The sequence below is a fragment of the Ixodes scapularis genome, unplaced genomic scaffold, assembly GCF_016920785.2.
Source record: "Ixodes scapularis isolate PalLabHiFi unplaced genomic scaffold, ASM1692078v2 PGA_scaffold10__122_contigs__length_95168666, whole genome shotgun sequence".
NCBI classification, from domain to species: domain Eukaryota; kingdom Metazoa; phylum Arthropoda; class Arachnida; order Ixodida; family Ixodidae; genus Ixodes; species Ixodes scapularis.
In genome coordinates, this window is record NW_024609836.1 from 31,911,961 (window position 1) to 31,929,520 (window position 17,560).

At 48.3% G+C, this 17,560-nt stretch overlaps 3 protein-coding genes across 3 annotated transcripts; 2 read left to right on the forward strand and 1 right to left on the reverse strand.

Annotated features, from left to right (window-relative positions):
• Positions 1-789: 789 nt before the first annotated feature.
• Positions 790-4,035, reverse strand: LOC8042209 (NAD-dependent protein deacetylase Sirt6). The gene has a single exon (XM_029971561.4). It carries the CDS (start codon positions 3,890-3,892, stop codon positions 2,801-2,803), a length of 1,092 nt encoding a protein of 363 aa, XP_029827421.2. The 5' UTR covers positions 3,893-4,035; the 3' UTR covers positions 790-2,800.
• A 117-nt stretch (positions 4,036-4,152) lies between these two features.
• On the forward strand, positions 4,153-7,501 carry LOC8042210 (protein ZNRD2). The gene is made up of 3 exons (XM_029971480.3): positions 4,153-4,786; positions 5,146-5,233; positions 6,804-7,501. The coding sequence occupies exons 1-3, from the start codon at positions 4,637-4,639 to the stop codon at positions 7,244-7,246; spliced, it is 681 nt and encodes a 226-aa protein (XP_029827340.2). The 5' UTR covers positions 4,153-4,636; the 3' UTR covers positions 7,247-7,501.
• A 5,162-nt stretch (positions 7,502-12,663) lies between these two features.
• LOC115312822 lies at positions 12,664-14,817 on the forward strand. The gene has a single exon (XM_029971755.2). It carries the CDS (start codon positions 12,664-12,666, stop codon positions 14,815-14,817), a length of 2,154 nt encoding a protein of 717 aa, XP_029827615.2.
• The last annotated feature ends 2,743 nt before the right edge of the window (positions 14,818-17,560 follow it).

Genomic DNA, 17,560 nt, shown 5'->3' on the forward strand with positions numbered 1-17,560 from the left:
GCTGTTCAGGATGAGAAGCATCGAATGAAAATATAGAAGGTGAAAAGTTATCACCATTTTTCCATTCGGCTTCATTTTTGGCACGTTCACTTTCACGGCGTGCCAGCGGCGGCGGAATCAGAACCTGAGGTACTTCACGGAGCTTCTTCATCCTATGGTAAGCTCTCATCCTCTGAATTCAATTCTGAACAGTGTTAAAAGTCTCAGTCAGAAGAGCCGGAGCTCCAGTTGCCACTACAGCCAGAGCAGCTGACATGCGAGGCGACCACCTCGTGCATGTCGCATGTGCGGAGCGTCTAATTTCAAAAGTATAAAGCAGCTTGCAACCCATACTACGACTTGGACGGTGCCGGAGCTTGGCGGATAGGCGCCTTGACGACACCACACACTGCGCACAGAACAGACAAACTTCAGCCTCCCTGCCTACCTACTATATACCCTAGAAAATGAGAGATTCCGCTCCAGCCAGTATATCTTTCCAATCGAAGCTCGGCCGTGTGAAGTCACTGTACCCTCTGCGCAAAAAGCAGACTCGCATGCCAACCGACTTGAACTGCGAGATCATTTCGGTCAAAACAGCCACTTTAAAAGTAGAATGCATACACCCACTAATTGCTTGCAAATAAGTGTGTTTCCACAACTGGCACTTAAAGTACTTGTGTTCCGTGTATATTTTTATGCGACGGGAGGGTACTCGGCCCCAACAGGCATTTGTTGTCTCTGCTGTAGATGAGAAATGCTTCCAGTGCGGTACCTCGGACTCTTTAACCCATTGACGACCAACTTTTCTGTTCTCATAAAACATACTGCAAAATTTTATTTAAAATCAGCAATTTGCACGAAAATAAAACGAAACATTTGTTTAGCAAAGTTGAATGTGAGCATGTTGGTTTTCAGCAACTTGTTAAAGAAAGAATAAACAAAAAAGGTCGGACACAAAATATGTCCATCCTTTTAATGCGAGAGCATTAACTGGTCTCATGGAGCGAGCTGACGTCATCAGTCTGAAGCACGAAAACGGCAGATAGTTTCCTTTGGTTCCATTGGCTGGCGCGCGTCGACGGGGCTCCCATTGGCCGCTGCGCTCGTCAGTTTCCACGACCGCTCACCCCACGGCGCCACGTGTCCATCAGTGCAGAGCGTCCAAGGTCACCAGGGGAGCACACGCGCCGACCGGCGCCGAAAAGTATGCAGCAGACAAAAAAGGGAGCAGACGAGCGGCTTGCATGCTTTCGCATCCAGAACTCATAAGGAATGCTTAGGTGTACCTCAATCTTTTTTGTTTACTCTTTCTGTAACAAGTTATTTATTTGGCCTCCAGGTGCTGGTTGTTGCTCTCAGTATTATAATTCTTGGCTATCTGATGCGTCCATACTGGAGTTCTACACTGCGTGCTACTGTTGAAATGGTGATGGAGGGCGCGAATGACACTGGTGATTAGTAGCCAAGGGGTCAACATGTACCATGCAGTAGCGATTACAAGAACACATGCCAGTATGATGCTCATCCAGATCGAAACGGACGGAGGTAAGGTTTGTACCCAGGATCCTCAGGTTCTGTGGCACGTTTACACGCTCCACCACCAATCCACCCGACTGGAGCAGCATACACTTTGCAGCATATTTGAACAGTCTGAGGATGTGCTTGCTTGCTACTCCGGAAGCCGGCTGGGCACAAACTGATATCTCTATGCTTCCCCTTTTGTTTCGTTAAATGGTGATAACTGGTCATAACCAGTGATGGTGAAAACTGAAAAAGTTAGTCACACATTTGCGTGTGTGATGTGATGGCGAGTAAAACAGGGTTGTAGTTGTCGGTGTCAGTGTGTCGTCATGATATATGCACCCGAGAAAAATATTCTTTTAGAAGCATAATGCTGAGAAGCGTAGGTGATTTAGTGACTGAATAATCTTTGCTGGACAACCAGGGGCATGTCCAGGAGCAAAATTTGAGGCAAAGGGTATGTCAAAAGAGGCTATTTTTGTTTGAGGCGTAAACTAAAGGCATTTCCCCGCTGGTTGTACTTTTTGCTTCTCAGTAGCGGTACAAACAAGATTATGGTTTAAAAAGTTACACCATGTAGAGAAAAAAAGGATGGCTCGACAATGAGAAAACTGCATGATATAAATAATATTACGAATGACATTGCAATGTCGACCCATAAACTATTACAAGATTGGCGTCCGACTGGTGCCCCATGCTACAAGCATGCGCAGTGTGCGTGCGAACGTAGCTTTTGCAAGCTCGCTATTGCACGCACTTGCCTGCATGAGCAGCAGCATGGTGGCCACCAGATGCCCTGCATCTGCATTCGCCTAGAGAACGAAGTAGCGAACACTGTGAACCTCGCACCTCTCGGTAGGCCTGTTTTACAAAACCATAAATATTACCTAGATTGAGATAGGGACACAAAAGGACGACTTAAGTATTGCGGAGTATTATGTTGGCTATTATGCGCGAGTGCAGGTACAGTCTCCCACAATACGAAAGACCCATTTGTCGTGGGAGCGAATGGCAGGCACTTTGGCCAGAGACACTTTATTTTTAGGAAAAGGATAGAACAAATGTTCATTTACTTGCTCACCCAAAGTAATATGGACATGGCCAAAGCGAGACCTGCACAGCCGCCTGAAACTGCATCATCAAATGGGTCTTTCAAATCGTTTGAGACTGTACTTGCACAACAGTAAGAAAGCATGCATGGGAATAGTCTCTATACTCGGTGGTTCGTCTCTACTCAAAAGACAGCACAGACCACACAAACATTGAAACACCAACGTCAGTAACACGTTTGCACAGGTCAACCTGTCACGTCGGCAAGTAGAGGATCGTTCTCGACAGATTCCTTCACGAGCACAAGCGAGGTCTCCGTGGGCTCCTCCGCTTTGATGAGCTTCTTCAGGTTATCCTTCGCGTCGTCCTTTACAGACGCGCGTTTCTGGGGTTTCTTGGTCCGCTGCTTTGGGCGGCGGCCGCTGCCCAGAGCCTTGGCGACTTTGGGCAGCCGCAGGCGCGGGTACACCGGCGGCAGCTCCCGCTTCCCCTTGGTCGGGTCCCTGCCCGGCGAGTAGGACGGGATGTCGATCCCCAACCTCGCCATCAACTTGGTCATCACGTCGTCGACGTACGCGCGAAGTATCAAGTTAGACGACTTGTCCAGCTTGGTCGGCTGCAGGTTGCACACGATGATCTTGCCGGCGGACTTCTTGGCGAGCAGGGGTAGCGTGCCACAGGGCACGATTTGGAGCGTCGAGCCCAGGCAGAGGACGAGATCGGCGACCCTGCAATGGGCGTCAGCAGCCTCGATGGCGTCTTCGGGCAGCTCGTCTTCCCAGTCTAGGATGGAGTCGTGCAGGCGGCCCCTGCAGAGCCGTCCGTTGCGCTTGGGCACGGGACAGGGCTCGCCCGTGGGTTTCTGGCCCACCGTCCGCGTCGCCGTGTCTCGGATGAACTGTCGGCGGCACTGGTTGCAGCGGTCGACGAACATGTTGCCGTGCAGGTCGGCTAGAGTGTCCAGCGGGAAGCCAGATTTGAGGTGGAGTCCGTCTACGTTCTGGCTTACCAGGAATTGGAGCTTTGCGCGTTCGGCGAGGGCGACTAGGGCCATGTGAGTGGGGGTCGGGACGGCGTCGTCGAAAGAGATGTTCAGTGTGGGTTTCTCGCCCTTCTGCTCGAGGGTCCAGACTCCGTTTGGACCTCGGAAGTCGGGGATGCCAGCCGACGTGCTGATGCCCGCGCCAGTGATGACCACAACGTGTTTGGAGGACTGCATCCAGTCCGCGAGGCGCGCGATCTTGTCATCGAGTAGCGCGGCGTCGTCGAACTGCTCGGGCTGGCCGCAGACGCCCTTATCGGCGTAGTCGGACAGACCGCTCGCGTAGTCGCACGACATAACGGCTTGTGAAAGTTGATCGAGTGTGTCAATTACATCTTTAGATGTTTACATCGGTTCACAGGGTTCACATCATCGATTCATCGGTTTACATCCATCACACTCTGCGATGGCTGCAACCAGTTTGGATTGGATTTTTTTACTCTACAATTCACTGGATTGGATCGCGACGCCAACGCGCAAGGCAGCTTGGGATTGCCGGCGCCTTTCGGAGACCACTAAAACGTGAGACGGTTATTTAAAGAACCAAAACCCCAACAAAAATCAAGTGTAAATGGTACTAAATGCACACGTTAATTCACATACTCTTAAAATGTTTTATTCAGATAGTGTTAGCGTTCCTACGAATACGAATAACAAAATTTTAAAGGTTACGAATCTACGAAACCGTTCGCATCACATTTTTACGAGAATGTCCCTTTCATTTTCGATTTCCATTTAAAGGTTTCAAGGCATCAGCGTTCGTTCGGCCTGTTCCGTGGATGCGTTTTCTGCATTGAATGAAGCAGTGCGTTTCACCTCTGCCCGCCATTACTTATGGCTTAATCGTGTTTTAATTCCAAGGTCTTTCGACTTCCAATCCCTGTTCGGAACAAAAGCGAACGACAAAAGGCTCGACACCACGCCGGACGTAACCGAGTCAGCGTGCAGAGAACGTGATTAGCGTTGGAGTGAAGGACGGCGAAGACGCCGGCCTGTCTTCTACCCACCCTTTGCGTGATAACGCCAACTTTGGAAGCCAGCATGGATGACGACAGCTGGAGGCCACCGACGGACGCCGAGCTCAAGGTGCTCGAGGCGAGGCGGGAGCGCCAGGACAAGATCAGCATGATCATGGGCGACTACCTGCTTAGGGGTTACAAGATGCTCGGAGACATCTGCGACGTTTGCAGCGTAAGTATGCTGGTAGTAAAGGGGAGTCTAAAAATGTGACCGTTTTTGAACCACTTCCTCTTTACCGCAGTGTTCGCAGCAACCCGACTCGATCGCGTCAGCTCAACGAGTTGTACGGGAGCTCTATGTACGGGAGGGACGTGTGGACCACGACCAAATTTATTGATTAGAAATACGCTTCTTCTGAATGGCGGAAACGACCGTCTATAACAGCGCTGGTTGCAGAAAAACACACCGCAGCTTTTCGCCGACAACCTTTCCTTGCAACCCCCTCCCCGTCGCTGCAGCCTTGTTTCTTCCTTAGTATTTCACTTCTATCGTGAAAAAACGCTCAACTTCTGCGCACACTTCCTTTTCAGACCATTCTGCTGGAAGATCGACAAAGCAACAAATACTGCATAGCCTGCTCGGAGGTGGACACTTCGGAGAATTTGAAGGACAACCCAGGTACAGTTAAAGTGTGTTGCTCGAAGTGGCAGCAAATGGTTCACTTAATCATTACAGTACCCTCAGGGGTTGCTGTAGGCTCATTTCATTTACCTGTGTACCTCTTGCACCAGCTGCACTCAGTACCCACTAACCGGGGGTTTCCTCGGGAATTAAAATGAGGGGGGGTCTGAATTTCCAGGGGTCTGGGAGGGGGACACAAGGAGGCAATTTATTTTCTATATTTACTTAACTCCTCTTCTGCTGATTTTTTTTTCCATGTGGGATCAAAGATGCATGCGTGGTGCCCAACAGACTTTCTGGAACTCTACATTTAGCATCGCAGTTGAAATATTTAATGCAAGGGGGGGAGGGGTGTAACCCCCCCCTGGAAGTGGGTAGAGAAATCACTGCATCTAACGTTGAACCCCCACCGCCGTATTCGATTTACGAATGCAGCCAAGAGTACAGTGCCCTGCACTTTTCTGCACTGGTGCAGGTAATCATATGAGCCCAATTACAGAAAGGTAGTGCATGGCCAGGGGGAGGGGCTCCAACCAACCCTATAGGGAGTATTCACTGGCGGCCATAGCTGTGTGCGCGAATGCCGAGCGCGTGCTGCCACAGTTCTTTTGCAACATGCATTCCGCACCATCAAGAGTGTCGGTCTTAGCAGCCTATTGATGTGAGTTCGTTCTGAGCATGCGCTCTAAACAGCACCCACAAATATGGCGTCTAGTGAATACTTCCTATGACTAGGGTTCAGTGTTTTCGGTTAAATCTGAAAAACACTTGCCAGTAAAATTGCCTTCAGTTTGCATTTATCCGAAAAACTGTCAAAAACAATGGCAAAAAAAAAAGGGGAAAAAAAAAAAGATGGTGTTTCACACATAAATTTTGTAAGAGCATACATAGGTTGGTGGTCCTATTGAGCGGCCACTTTAGTTTCCTTTAATATCCTGAACAACTGAATTTTGAAAAATTAGGAACATGAATATTTCAGAGAGTTGGGGACGAAAATGAACTCTGATAAACCCTGAATTTTCAGCAAAAAGTACTCAGAAAATACGGAATTCTACCTATAACATACTCAGTGCATAACCTCCCCCCCGCACACATATTTCTGGCCATGGCACTGCAGAGGGGAGTAGGTAACTAAGCACAACAAAACTAGACAAAAAAAGGAGTGAACCAGAGCCATGGGAGACTTACACAAAAGTCATTAGCAAGATAATATTTTAAGAAACATAACAATGCCATTGATACTAATGATCTAGGCAGGTGATTTTACTTCCTCTGTTCTTGGTAATTGTTACAGGCTGATGTCCAACAGTGGGAAATGTAAACTTTTAACTGCCGATCAATACATAAAGAAATGCAAGAGGGATCTGGGAAGTTTCTCTCTTTGGGTTAGGATTAGTACGATACATTTTGCAGACGATACAGATGAGAAAATCTCTAGTGCAATGAAAGAAGAGGTTGAGGGGTTGAAAGAAGAGGTTGAGGAGTTTAGCTTTTACAAATGACAGACTGGCTGTACAACGATGGTCGCATTTCGTTCATAGTCTTTGCGACGCTCTTTTTCGTGCAGTTCTTTCGGATGCGGCGGCACAGAGGCTGGTCGAAGAGCTGGAAGCGAACTCGGTGCCGCAGTCCCGCGAGCCTCAAGCGACCGAACTAACCCCGCTCTTGCCGGATCGCGACCGTTACGCTCCGAGAGGGGACCCATCCAGCGGGGATACCCATGCATCCCCCGTCGTGGGTCTGCCGGTCTTCCAGAGTGACAACAATGCGTCGCCGGCAGACACCTGCCTGGATGCTACTACGGCCCAGCGAGTGGTTCGAGACAAGCTGGAGTGGGCGACGCGGGAACTGCGGACGTGCTCCAGTGTCGACCTGTCCATCCAGATGTGCAACCTGGTCAAGTCGTGCGCAGAGGCTCTGCTGGCCCTCCGGAACTTGGGGCTGGACGGCGAGTCCGCCAGCAGGGACACGAGCGCCCCGACGAGCTGGCGCAACTCAAGGCCCCTCTGATGATTTTTGTTGGATAAAAATGTAGGATTCTGTTTGCTTCCAGAACGCGATTCGGTGGTTATGGCGATGTCAGCGTTGGTGCCGTCACGGACATTTGCTTGAATGCTGTCGAGGTCAATTGCCTCCTTTATCCATCGATGGAAAACAGCCATCAACCTTTCTTGCAACATGAATCACTTTATTGAGTTCCGGTAAATACTGTTTGGCATTGTTGTGTAGGCCCTGTCTCAAACTAAAATCGAGCGGTGTGCACTACTCTGGCTTGTGGCTGGAACGGTGGTGTCGTGTTTGTATACCGACTCGCCATCTTCAGAAATTGCCGATTCGGGAAGTTTTGTAAATGCTCGTGCGTGGTGTGTAACTCATGGCGACTTAATGCGCGGAGCAAAAGCGTATTTTGAAGCCAAACGCTCCTAACTTGTGAATTCCAAAAATGGTGGATCGGTGCCACCACCGTTTATTGAGGGCGTGCGCAGAAAACGTTCCTTCTTGGGCATTGCTAGAGCTTGGCAACGGTGGACCGATCGGAGGCTACCCTGAGTGCGTGGCAATGCCCAAATTGAGCAGCGACTCAGTATTCGCGCGTAATTGGCAAGCTGTATTCTTTTTCGACATCAGCCAAACGTAAAGGCCCGTTCACACAGTTGCGTTTTCTTGCCATTGTGCACCTTAAAACCTCTTCGGATACACACTCTATCTATGAGGCGACCCATGAACTCGAGCAAAGGTTCTGCGGTATTTGAGAGATCGGATGCACATACCCACCGAGAAAAATTCGGTTATAACATTGTCAACAACTTTGCATTCAAGCAAAAAAAAAAAAAAAAAAAAAAAAGATGAGCTTTTGTAAAAAATATGTGGAAACTGGGTGTTCCATGGCTAAGCAGTCAGTACCTTTGTAGCAAGATATTTTAAGGCCCACATTTTTAAAGGGATACTAAAACGAAATTTCGGTGCTTATTTCTTTACCTATACGTGTTCAAGGGAGCAGTATCGCATCGGACACACCAACCTCTTGTTGAAAAAGACCCGAAAAGGAATTTTAAAACAAATTAAAGAATCGGCAAACGGCATTTGGGGGACGTTGCTAAAGCCTCGTTTGTAATACCAGTCTACGAACCTTGACGGGTAGTGACTAAGCCTATCTCACCTAGATACTATACATGCCTTGAACCCGACGTCATCTTGTCGGCTCTCCGGCAACCACGAGAGAAAAGGGAAAGAGGAACAACCCAATCACCGGGATGCTCTTGTTGTTTCCCAGGTGTTGCTATTGTCCCGCTACAAGATTATAGAACATTAACCCTTCACTCAAAATTCGTTCATAAGCAGCTTTGCAGTTAGTTGCGGTGGTTTGATCGCTGGCGTGCTTCGGCCACTTCGGTGGCTGGAACCGCTAGGGCATCCTGTCGATGTCAGCCTCGCTGCAGCTTTGCTCGTCCCGAGACAGTCTACATCACAATTGCGCCATATGTCGCGTGGCCTCCGCTGGCTGCTCTCCAAGCACTTGCCAGAGTGGGCCATTTATAACGAAAAATACAGCCATCAGCCTCAAAATACAAACGTGCGATTGTCATTTACGGATATTGTGGATCATGTTCAGCATATTTCTGAACACGACGGGTATACTATTCCAAATTTCGTTGAAGTATCGTTTTAAAGGTCAACTCCGCTCAATTTCGGGATAATGAGCGATTTCGCGGTAAAAAGCACAAATAAAAGGCACTACGTAATTTGCTTCACAAAAAATGGGTTATATCTAGTTAAATCTCACTTTAAACGTAAGCAGAAGTCGAAACATCGCTGCCGTCGGGCAACACTGACCTTGGGCTACCACGTGGTACAAGATGTCGTGATCCTCTATGCAACGATGGGCGGGGTCAGCATGGGCGTATGCCAGGAGCAAGTGTCGTCTATACCCCAGTCTTCACGTTTTGGTCTCTACAGTATCAGACGATGTCTGCACAACTGCGCAATCGGTCTGCGCACGTAGTATGAATGAAACTCCCAGAGACGATAACCAGAAACGGTGGGAAAACGATGGTGGTTGTGACAAGGGAGACAGCGGTAACGGTGGGACGGCTCTTAAGAGCTGTCCCACCTTGCGCCACTCACCTGGATGCCACTGAGCGCCGCGAGGAAGCATTGACATCGCCAGTCTTGCCCAGAGAATTAGAAACAAAAAAAGGGCAATGTTGATATCGCTTAGCCCAGGGGTTCTCAAACTGGGTTCCAGGGAACACAGGGGTTCCACGAGCTGGTCTCATGGGTTCCGCAAATACCCAAATTGCAACCCCCCTCCCCCCATTCCACAGGCTGCGCGGCAGGATTATGCAAAGCGCCTTCATCTCACTTAGTACTGACATTGTGATTGATATGGTGGGGATATGGGAAGCAACACAAGCAAAATTGCCTAAAATTTGATCTGTTGCTTCTCGATAGGCAAATATGGAGGGGGGGTTCTGCGGCAGTTTTTGAGGCTTCCTGGGGTTCCGCGAGGCCAAAAAGTTTGAGGACCCCTGGCTTAGCCCAATGTTAACTATGCCAAAGCGCTGTGATTGCGCCTCAATTTGCCTGCAAGAGTTGGCCGATTTTGGCAACTTTGCAGGTTCCAAAGTTTGACGGTCAGTTTCCTAGGCAATACTGAAGTTGCCCTTTAAGGAAATGCAAGTGTTTGAACCATCCTTATTGGAGATGCCGCAAACTTTTTTCGAACCTAAGGTTCGTAGGTCGAACCAGGGGTTTAGAAAGGTTTGAGAAGTATCGCTTTGTCGAACTTTAGCATTTATAATTTGTATCATTTCAAATTTATTGCATTAAGAAATTCACAATTTACGAACTTTCAAACTTACTAAATTTAAAAATGAGTTTTACAACTTTCGAATTTGTTACTTGAAAAGTTCATACTTCCGAACCTGCCATCTTGAAGAGTTCTTTATTCTTTATTCAGAGATTACCCCGCAGTGCCCGAGGGCGTTACAGCAGGGGGATTACAATGCTGAAAAAAACAGATCTTCACTTTCACTGCACACTTGCAGCTCCGACAGCCCATTCCACTCTCGTATCGTTTTAACAAAAAAAGAGTTGGCGTACATGCTCGTCCTGGCGCGGAGCTCTCTAATTTTGAAAGCATGATCGTTCCGTTTAGAAATATATTATGGTTCTTTTAAGTAAGTTTCACTGTTAATTCCAGTTTTATTTTTAAATATCAAAAACAGAAACTTTAAACACAATTTTTTACGGCGGGCTGAGAGAGGTTCCCAATTCAGTTCAGTTTTCATTTGAGTACAGCTCTCTCTCCACCCGTAACGTCCCAGAACAAACCTAGCAGCTCTATTTTGTATTTTTTCAAGTTTGTCTATTAATGTTTTTTGTTCCGGGTCCCAGACGGCACAGGCATATTCCAAAATTGGCCTAACACATGTTAAATATGCGGTTTCCTTTAAGTTAGGGAGTGAACATTTCAGGTCCATAAATCCATAAATCCAAGTCCATAAATCAACAAATTGCGAATCTCACCAGGACTCAAACTATTGCACCAAAGCTTTTATTGACGATTCCTAGGCAGAGCAACTACACGAGTTCTTGCCCATCTTGCCGGTTGTTGGCAAGCTCCGACTGGCGACTGCCCCCCCACCCCCCCCCCGACGTTGTTGCTGTGCACCGCAGTGTGCTTAGAGTTTAGTTCCGCTTCCAACACTTTGCGACCTTTTCGGCAAGATCCAACAATCAAGCATGGAGCAGGCCAACACATGCAGTCATTATAATGAACCAGGAAGCAGACTAGATAATGAATCCTTCCTCTACAGAGTTGTCTTGGGTGACAGAAGTGATGTGTGCTCATTTTACCTCGGTCCTTAGGGGAGATATCTGCAATGACTGTACTGCTTATTTATGTAAGTTTTTTTTATCATTCCTCAAGTAAGCTGCCTTCAGAAAAATCACACAACCTAATTACATTTTACCTGTAATGATTTCAAATCATATTTAAAATATTTCAGAATAAAAAAAAATGCACAAAGTTTATAAATGCTTTTATTTTGCTGCTCCACACACATAATGGGAACCATGCAAGAGCTCTAGAAATAGTGTACATGCGTGCAAACTACGGTGGAAGAAACATTTAGGTTACGACTCTGTCCGATGCGGCAACCACAATATGTTTGGCGCACCGAGCGCTCCTCTCGCGCGGGGATAGATGGCGCCCAAGTATGGGATCTCTCCCAAACAGACCGTGTGGTGATTTGGGGTGAGCGTGGTGATTTCCACGGGCAAGAAAGAAAGCCTTCACTGAGGGAGAAGAAAAAGAAGGAGGTTGAAGAAGAAGAAGTGTGGAACTCGACGGGACAGCATCAGGCCGGCGGGCTGTGCCTTGCAACTTTACGCAAGGTCGTCCGTCGACAGGTCGACAGAGCCTTGCAGCTACACGCAAGACCCGACTGCGAAGACGCCGCCCCCTAGCCACACGTCAACAGACGGGTTGAGACATCCAACCAAGCCATCGCTGCAACGCTCACCAGGCTTCGAACACTGTCGCATCGCTCCCCGGCGAGGCCTGTAACATACTGTCAGTGACATTCATTTGTACGGTTTTTGTAATAATCTGTATATAATATCTTAAATCTTTAATCATATTTATCGTATCCAACCACATTGTCTTCGTGTTCCGTCTCACTGTGTCACACACCTGCGAGCGTGAACCAGTCCACCACATATCTGGCGTCCGCGACAGGACTTTACTCTTGTTTTCCACTCTAAAGAGCTTCACCTCGCTGGTGTGTGTGTGACGACCGAGAATGGATCTCGAGAAGTTAATGAAGGTTGGCAAAGAGTTGGGGCTTTCGGGGCCAGAACTAAAACAATGGATGGACGATGAACGTGCTCGCGATCGAGATCAGCGTGTGGCAGAGCGCGAGGCTGTCAAAGAATCGGAAGCCAATGCTCGCGCTCGATTAGATGCAGAACGCGCAGTACTAGAGCTGAAGTTACGCTTACAGGAGCAACAGGGGATCGTAGGAGCGGTAGTTCCAGATGCGGCTGGTGAGGGTACGTCAACTGGCACTGTACATGGACATCGGAGCCCGCACAAGCCGATACCGGCATTTAACGAGAGGCGCGACGAACTTGATGCGTATATCCAAAGATTTGAGCGGGTGGCAACTAGTCAGGAGTGGCCCCCGGATAACTGGGCCTTGTCCCTCAGCCTATGCCTGACAGGAGAGGCGCTAAGTGTGGTCGGACGCATGGCTCCTGACGACGCCATGGACTATAATAAGTTGAAGCAGACACTCCTTCAACGTTTTCGGTACACCGAGGAAGGGTACCACACTAAGTTTCGGAGCGCGAGACCGGAGGACACGGAGACGGGTAGGCAATTTTCCGGCCGCCTTTTAGGGTATTTTGACCACTGGCAAAAGATGGCAAAAACGGAACACACTTACGACGCCCTTCGAGATAAAATAGTGTCTGAACAGTTCCTGAAACAATGCCATGAGAAGCTCGCGATTTTTTTAAAGGAAAGGGGCTGCCAGGGCCTCGATAAGCTAGCGGAGGCTACAGACCACTACCTCGAGGCCCAAGGGTTGACCAACCTTGGAAAAAATAAAGAAGAAAAAGATTCTAGCAAGCCTTCGGGGTTAGCTAGAATTCCCGCCCATCGAGATGAAAAGAGGAAGCCGCAGTGCTTCCTCTGTAACAAACTGGGCCATCGGGCCGCAGACTGCTGGTCCAACTCAAAAGGACCTAAACAAAATGCGAATTCCTGCTGGAAATGCCGCGATAATGGGCATAAAGCCGAGGCTTGTCCTAACAAAAAGTCAGACGTTGGCGGTAAAGCGTCGTGCTCAGTGATGCACTGCGATCGTCCTGAGAACTTGGGCTCCGACGCCTGTTTGTCGAAGCAATATCTGGTGGGAACGGCAAGGACAAAGGGGTCCGAGGTTCAAGCAGAAGATATGCCGACGGCTACAGGACTGCTTGAGGGACACCCTGTCACTGTTCTCCGGGATTCCGGATGTAACTCCGTAATAGTAAAGCGGTCATTAGTTCCTGATGGCAAACTGACAGGAAAAAGCCGAATGCTCTACCTGCTGGACCGGACAGTCAGGTGTCTACCTGAAGCGGAGGTGGACATTGACTCTCCTTATTTCAGGGGCAGAGTGACTGCAACGTGCATGGAAAATCCGCTGTACGACGTCGTATTAGGAAACGTTGTTGGCGTACGGGATGTTTCAGCTCCTGATATCAACTGGAAAGCAGAGCAGTATGCTCCAACCCAGAAAGAAGAGCCTGCACCAGAGACCTCGAATGAGAGCCACAGTAGTCTGACGAGTCAAACAACTGGTACAAAGACGCCCTCTTTCTTGGCTGCTATGGATCCGAAGGACAAGCAGCTTGAGGGTGCAGCTGGCCGGCTCCCTGTGGCAACGGTCAATCCAGTGGACATTCATCCAAAGGAGCTGCGAACCAAGCAAAGAGAAGACCCTTCGCTAAACGGCTGCTTTGAAGCTGTTGGACGCGAGGTGGTGTCACGAGCAGCTGATGTTAAGTTCGTGTTGACAAATGGAATTCTTTTCCGTCACTACAGGTTACCATCGGCTAAGCAAATGGAACAGCTCGTCGTTCCAAGCAACCTTCGAAGCTTTGTGCTGAAAATGGCGCACGAGGGGATTCTCTCTGGACACCAGGGAATTAAGCGCACAACAGATCGGGTGCTCGAGGAGTTTTACTGGCCGGGTGTGCAGGGAGATGTCACTCGGTTCGTAAAGTCGTGTGACATCTGCCAGCGAACTGTGCCAAAGCACTTAGTAGGCCGTCTGCCTCTCGGAAACATGCCAGTCATTGCTACACCTTTTCAGCGGGTAGCCATCGACATTGTGGGCCCACTAGCACCAATCTCACAGAAGGGAAACCGATATGTCCTCACCATGGTGGACTTCGCGACACGTTACCCTGACGCCATTGCTCTGCCAAGCATTGAGACCGAGAAGGTAGCCGAAGCTCTCCTCGAAATGTTCTCACGCATGGGGTTTCCGCGCGAAATCATTAGCGATCGTGGCAGATCGTTCCTGTCTGGACTCATGAAGGAGTTCAGTCGTCTGCTCTCGTTCAGACAGCTGCCGACCACACCGTACCATCCTATGGCCAATGGCCTTGTAGAACGCTTTAATGGTACGTTGAAGCAAATGATATGCCGGATGTGTCAGGAGTGCCCTAAAAGCTGGGACAGGTACCTAGCGCCTTTGTTATTCGCGTATCGCGAACTTCCACAGACTAGCCTTGGGTTTGCGCCCTTCGACTTACTGTATGGCAGATACGTCAGAGGACCCATGGCCATCTTGAAAGAGCTCTGGACAGGGGAATGTACAGACGACGAGACAAAGACCTCATATGGCTACATGATTGACCTGCGCCAGCGGTTAGAGGAAACATGCCGGATGGCCCAAGAACATCTCACGAAAGCGAAGGCCGTACAGAAGAGATACTATGACAAAAAGGCAAGAGTGCGCCAACTCTCTGTCGGAGACAAGGTTCTTCTACTCCTCCCTCTGACGCTAACAAACTTATCTTGACTTGGAAAGGTCCCTTTGCCGTCTTAGAAAGACGAAACGACGTCGACTACGTCATCGACCTAGGGACCAGAACCAGCTTGTTCCACATCAACATGCTGAAGAAGTATGAAGAAAGGCCACTAACCGATCAGACACCCCAACGTGCGTCAGCCGCATTCCAACACGAGGAAGTAAAGGAAGAGGATGTACCTGTGCTGATGCTGCACCAAAAGGAAACTTACCGAGACGTGAAAGTTTCCGAGGAATTAACTAGCGATCAACGAACTCAGGTTGCTACCCTCTTGGCGGCACACCAGGGGAGTCTTTCAGATGTTCCAGGAAAGACCGATTTGGTGGAATGCAAATTGAAGCTTACAACGGACACCCCTGTTCAAGTGAACCAGTACCCGATACCATTTTCTTTACAAGAAGCTGTGGAAAGTGAAATCCAGCAAATGCTACAGCAAGGCATAATTGAGCCATCGGAGTCTCCGTATCAATCACCTGTTGTGGTGGTAAAGAAAAAAGACAAGTCAATGCGGTTGTGCATTGATTTCCGACAACTGAACAGGGCTCTGATCTCCGACAACGAACCAATACCCAGGGTGGACATGATGTTTGCACAATTAGGACGAAGCCGGTACTTCTCAAAGTTCGACTTCTCGAAGGAGTACTGGCAGGTTCCAATGCATGAGGAAGCAAAACCGATGACGGCCTTCTCTTCCAGATTGGGATTGTACCAGTTCCGTGTTATGCCCTTTGGCATCAAAACCGCACCGGCCATTTTCACCCGGCTGATGAGAAAAGTGGTCCAGGGTCTCCCAAAGGTCTACCACTACTTCGACGACGTCCTCATTGCCACAGAGAACTGGGAGGAACACCTGGAGGCGCTCGAGTTGTTCTTCCGGCGGGTTAAGGATGCCGGTTTAACCATCCGACCTACAAAAAGCGAAGTTGGTTTTTCCTCTGTGAAGTTCCTAGGACACATCGTTGGTCATGGTCTCCTGAGGCCGCAGGTCGAGACATTGGAGAAGATTCAAGCTGCTAAACAGCCAGAGACGAAAAAGAGGTGCGATCATTCCTCGGCCTTACCGGCTATTATCGGGATTTCGTTCCTCAGTACGCTGAGATTTCTCATCCACTAACCGAACTGACACGAAAGAGGGCACCAAACAGGGTAAATTAGAGCAAAAAGGAACAAGAGGCTTTTGACAAGCTAAGAGAACAATTGTCCAAAGAACCCATTCTAAAAGCACCAGAGTTCTCGAAACCTTTCGTGCTACGTACCGATGCGTCGAACACCAGCGTGGGTGCCGTTCTCATGCAACGGCATGATGATGTTCTTCACCCGGTCGCCTACGCAAGTCGTCGACTTCTTCCGCGTGAAGCAGGCTATTCAACAATTGAACGAGAAGGTCTGGCACTTCCGTGGGCAGTTCAGAAATTTCATGTATTCTTGTTCGGAAGGTCATTCATTTTGCAGAGTGACCACCAGCCACTTGTTTATATAAATTCCGCAAAGCACGTCAACAACCGAGTCTTGCGCTGGAGCTTAGCTCTTATGGAATACGACTTTACCGTTGAGTATATCAAAGGTAGTGAAAACGTTGGCGCTGATTATATGAGTCGGATTTCTGCTGCTTAAGAATATTTGTTTAGGTCATTCATGGTTTTAGGTGCGTAAATATTTTTTTAAGTGCACGTGTGGCCGGCGGTCCTTTTTCAGTGACTTTTGACGTATATACTGCTGTTTGTGTTAAAACTTTTTTTTTTTTTCAATGCACAGTGTTTAGGCCCTGACTATTAATGGCTTATCCTTCGCGCAGAAATTTTTTTTTTGTTGTGTGTGTAAGTGTATATGGTCAACGGACATAATTTATAGCATATGGTAGCTTGCGTACTCAGTGACAGTGAACGTGGTAGAAGTTGTTTGAACCAAACAACTATCTTAAGTGAGGGGTGATTGTGGTGATTTGGGGTGAGCGTGGTGATTTCCACGGGGGGGGGGAGAGAGGTGACGCTTTATTAAAATATTTGGGCGGACTTAGCCTTGCCGATTAGGCCGGCATTGTCCCGCCCAGAAATGAAAATGAAATAATAAAATAAATAAAACTAACTGAAATAAATGATGATTGAAGAAGAAAAGAACACACTCACACACGCACACAACACACACAAAAAAAAAACAAAAAAACTTAGTGTTTGTTTTGTTTCGAAGATAAGTCACAAGTTCAGTCACGCACACTTCCGGTCTTTCAAGTGTTGATGGCACTCAGTATTTCATTCTATAGTCGTGCTTGTAGTCCAGTCGCCTGGAGGAAGTTTAGGAAAAGGGTCTGTAGTAGCTTTCTTCGAGCTCTTCTTCCAGTTGGATATATTAAATCTGTAATGTCGTTGATCTTGAAGTTATGCCTGTTAAGTTCTTGAGCGAAGTCCTTTCGATGACTCTCGAATTTATTACAATCACAAAGTAGGTGATTTAAATCTTCTGTAACACCACAACTGTCGCAGGAGGCTGAAGGTACCTTACCCCATTTGTGCAAAAGTTATCTGGTGCGAGCGGTTCCGGTGCGAAGTCGGTAAAGTAGAGTTGCTTCCTTGCGGCGTAGGCTTCCACTGAGACAAGGCTGATGTTGGCTATTTTTTGCCTCCGACAAAGAGCCGAGATGTTCTTTGACACGTATGCGGAAAGCTTTCGGGTCGTCAGGTGTGTGTATTGTTCGCTCTTTATTGTGCGCGTTCGTAGCAAGGTTGTCCGCTCTTT